General features: G+C 37.7%; 1 protein-coding gene across 2 annotated transcripts in view; it reads left to right on the forward strand.

The window, feature by feature from the left end:
* The first annotated feature begins 2,322 nt into the window (after positions 1 to 2,322).
* The window catches only part of LOC108558257 (homeotic protein proboscipedia), a 48,509-nt gene continuing 46,132 nt past the window's right edge, over positions 2,323 to 4,699 (forward strand). For both annotated transcript variants that reach the window (XM_017915101.1, XM_017915103.1), the window contains exon 1: positions 2,323 to 3,329. In XM_017915101.1, the coding sequence (XP_017770590.1) occupies positions 2,945 to 3,329 (385 nt within the window). In that variant the 5' untranslated portion in view covers positions 2,323 to 2,944. The remainder of the gene's footprint in view (positions 3,330 to 4,699) is intronic.

A 4,699-nucleotide genomic window follows, 5' to 3' on the forward strand; every position in this document is an offset into this window, starting at 1 on the left:
CTAAATCAGAAAATTAAATAATAAATGTTATATTTTGAAGTTCAACTACTTTTTATTATTCAATTTCATTATTTCATAAATTTGTAGTTTATTTGCTAAAATTGTAAAAATACAATCAATTGCAACTAAATTTTTAAGTTGAAATTTAATGAAACTTTTTATATATTAATACCGATTTTTTAATACTTTAAACTAAAACAATTATTTTATAGTCTGATTTAATTATAAAATTGTACACAGTTACGCTTTTTATAAAATAGTAAACATTTAAAAATTATTTTTACAAGAAAATAAATAAAGATTTGTAATTTGTAAGATTTACTTATTTTGTATCGGATTGTTTTAAAAATGCACTTATATTCCTCATATTTTAATTGTGTGTAAATATATGGAAATTAGTTGTTTTACTTTAATTAACTGATAATTAACGATTAATGATGAATTGACAAAATAGTCAATTTTATGTTTTTTTTTTTTTCGAAAGTAGATTTGAAATGCATCGAAGGTTCAATTTCGTGTAAAAACCTTCACTCGTTTCAGGACACCCGACATACATATTTTAGAACGTCTGATGCGTTTGTCGTGGAAACAAAAAGACTAAAACAGAGAAGGAGGAGAGAGAGAGAAAAGTTTCAATTTGCTTTCGGCCGAATGCGACTGCATGCAAGTAAAATACTTTGATAGTTTCTACTGTTTTCTGTTCTTCTTTCCTCTTTTCGATTCTTTTTCCGTGGAAATGTACAAATTAAATGCTCATTAAGTCTTCTAATGTGTTTATTTACGTGAAAAGAAACAAGACGGGAAGCGAGAGCCGAGGGAACCTCAACAACTATTACAACTACAACAACTTCAACAAACAAAACGATGGAAAAAAATAATAAAAATAAATAAATAAAGAATGTAACCGTCGAGTTATCTTTTGAGGGTGAATAAAATTTTTATATAGATATGGGATGATGGGGTGATGGTATGATGTAATGGTATATTCGAGTAAGTGACGGCACATCAAATGGTAAAAGATACTCACGCCCCACCAAGTTTATTGGGAAGCGCGCGGCGTCCTCACGACGTCAACAACCACGACGCTTTTGGCGTCGTCCCCTTTTGCTATTTAACAGCGCATCGCTCACCGTCACGACGCACAGAACGGCAGAACCCGCGACACCGATAGCGACGCGAAAAATACGACGTTAAGCGAAGCGCTACTTTAAAACGCGCGAAAATCACCGTCGGGTCCGTGACGCGGAGAATTCGACGTATAGCGAAGCACAATTGAATCAACAGAATCGTGACGTTAAGATTTCGAGCGCGAACATCAAAACGTAAATCGAAGCATTCGAACAAATAGTGATGTTAAATTTTGGACGTAAAGCGAAGCACAATTTTGAATATATGCATCAAAACAACCATTAATAATTTGAAACAAAATAATAAACGTTTAGATTAACGTAGAGCGAAACAAGCCAAATAGATCATTTTGAGCAAACTACAACAATACCGTTCGAACAATAGGAGAATACAACTAGTGACGTTACGATTTCAACGTAAAGCGAAGCACGCAGAATTATACATCGAAACAACTATTGAGAATTTGAAGCATGTAACTCGACGTAAAGCGAAGCACGCTGACTATAGGAAACGTTAGGATCGAAACAAACCAAACAGATAATTTTGAGCAAACTACCAAGCGTTCGAATCATGACTTAAAGCGAAGATGACATGACGAAATCAAGAAGAAAACCGAAACATTTCGTAAATAGGACAAGATTCTCAGAGTTTCAACTTTTATAAATCGACGTAAAGAGAATCAATGGTATAATATTTTTTTTAATAACGAAAACCGAAGATAATATTGAGAAATCAAAGAATTTGAAGTATTCTGATATAAGATGAAATAATAAAGTGAATCTTTTCAAATTGAAAAATTTTTGAAAGAAGCAAAATCGAAGTACATCATTAATGCAAGGAAAACGACGTAATGAAAAATATAGTTGTTTTGGAATTAATAACAATAACGATAAAAATATAAATAATATTAAGAAATCAAAGACGTAATTGAAGAAAACATTAGAAACTTAATAAAACAAGAAGAAATTGATCAAGACTGTCGAAGTTTTGAATATAAGAAGTCGACGTAAAACGAATCAAGTTAAGATAGACAATTTGAAGAGAATAAAAGAAGCGTGCGGATTATGAGTATTATACTGAGAAATTAACGTAATCGAAGGAAAGTTCGATGTAAAAAGGATTATTTCCTTTTGAAAAATTGAAGAAAATATTATATATTTTTTTTTGGAATATAAAAATAGAAGCAAGTGGAGGTATAGAGAAGAAGAAAAAAGTATATGGATGTATTTAATGAATGAGGGGAGAAAGAAATATGAAATCGTGGGGCGAGGGGGCGAGTCGAGGGGCGGCATGTATTTTCCATATTTTTTAAAAAATTCTTGCGGTGTGAGCGTGTGAGTGTACGAGTGTGTGTGTGTGAGTATAATTGCCGTGCGGGCCGTCACGCTAGGCTAGGATCGGGTCCCGCCTCCAGAGCCAACCCACCGCCTCTTCGGAGAGGCTTACTGCGCCTGTCATTGGACTACCGTGGCCCACGTGACCGGCCATCATCCTCTTCAATGGGAAAGAAACAAAAACAAGCCGACTCGCTAACAGTAACTACGAACATACACGTAACAATCGTTTCCTATTTCTGGTCCCAGGCAGATTTCGCGGGTGTTTAAACTGGACTCAAGTAACCAAACAAAAAAAAATAATTAATATACAACAATATATAAAGAGGAATTAAGGAAAGAAGAGAATTCATCTTCGTGTTTTTGAAAATAAAAATTATTTGTTCTTGAGTTGTTCGGACAAGTCCAGGTGCTGGTGCTCGTTTCTTTTTGGTTGTATATACCGTGTGCGGATGGTACAGTGTGTTATGCGGTTTGTGTAGATGCGAATTAGACACCCTCTCCGGATGCCGGCGGGACACTTGGAGGAGGAGGATTTCGTAGTGGTCAAGACGCGGTCGACGACGCCGGAAGGACCCGGGGCCGCCGGATTCTGGCTGCCCGGGGCCCAGACGCACCCGCTCGAAGGATGCAACGAGTCGGGATTCATCAACAGTCAACCCTCGATGGCCGAATTCATGACGGCCCTTCCGCATCTTCCGAGCGCCGCGGAGATGCAGCCGCAGATCTCACCTCCGCAGCTGACGCCACCAGGTGCAGGCCCTTATCCGATGGACGTACCGCACGGCCTCGGATCACCAGGAGTCAACGTGCCGGAGTATCCGTGGATGAAGGAGAAGAAGACGACGAGGAAGAACAGCCAGCAAGGTGAGAGAGACGCAGCCTAGTGATATTGTTGAAAATAAAAAGGGGAATGTAATCCTCCTAATAGTGGTATTGCGCCGCGGAGGACATTAAGGTTTTACGGGACGTTAGCACGCGAGGAGGCGGCGACACCCGGGCACACGCACCTGAAGACCCTCTTCTTCTCCTCCTCCTTCTACTCATCCACCACGAACACATTACCTGCGAATTAATTAGTATCGATGATGGGGAATTGATGTACGAAAGACTCTCTCACATTCATTCATCCATCTCTCACTCTAAAAACACACACACACAGTCTTTCGGAATGATCTGTAAATGGAGTGCCGGGCCCATAACTCATTCCAACCCCCCGTCGGGACGCGTCGAGGGTGGAAAACCCCGCGAAATCCCGATCCTGCAACACCCCGGATGGGGATAACAAGCCGTACATACGACCTCTCACCGGCCAAACCTGTGGATTCACACACACACACGGATACACGAAAATACATACACAAACACAGACCAATTGTCCTCTCCCGGCATCTCCACGTCCCCTTTATGCTTTGTCCGTGTGTGTCCATTTATTTAATTCGCCGTGTGATCATGACTATGATGATGTTGATGATGTCCCCCGGAGAGCGTACATCATATGTGTCGCGCGGCATGTGCGATTATTCCATCTTCCCCAAGTGTCGGCTTTAAACGGTCCTCTCCTAAATGTGTCACACGGCGAAGAGTTGTCTCCTTAACTGCGTGATTTATAATACAAATCGCGACGGCAGCACACATCCTCCTCCTATCCTCTCGACGAACCTCTCAATTCCTTCGCTACACCATAAAACACATCAATATCCTATTCGAACACATAATTCAACTACAAAGTATCTTCTAAAAAAAACACACAATTTATATAAACCAAATTTCTTATAAAATATTACTTTGATTTTAAACTATAACTTTCAAAAAACGTTTTACTTTCATTTACGTCAAATTCTTTACTATATTTTTGAAATGATTGTTAAATTCTTCAATTTATCTTTGCTTTACTTATCGAAAACACGAAATAAACTTTATATAAACCCAATTTCTTTTGATTAATTTCATCTGAATTTTAAGTTTCATTTTCAATATACTTTTGTTTCTCGTGTACTTCTTATAAAGAATTTGACGTATTTTTTACAATATATTTCGAATGATTGTTGAATTCTTCAATTTATTTTCGATTTACGTCTTGATTCAAACGCTGTTATACTTCATTATAGAATTACCTATCTTGTATTCCTTCGCTACACCATAAAACTCAACAATATCCTCTAAAAAAATCTTATCAAAAACACGAAATACAATTTATATAAACCCAATTTCTTTTGATTAATTTCATCTGAATT

This window comes from Nicrophorus vespilloides, unplaced genomic scaffold (assembly GCF_001412225.1).
Source record: "Nicrophorus vespilloides isolate i.1.1-1 unplaced genomic scaffold, Nicve_v1.0, whole genome shotgun sequence".
Taxonomy (NCBI): domain Eukaryota; kingdom Metazoa; phylum Arthropoda; class Insecta; order Coleoptera; family Silphidae; genus Nicrophorus; species Nicrophorus vespilloides.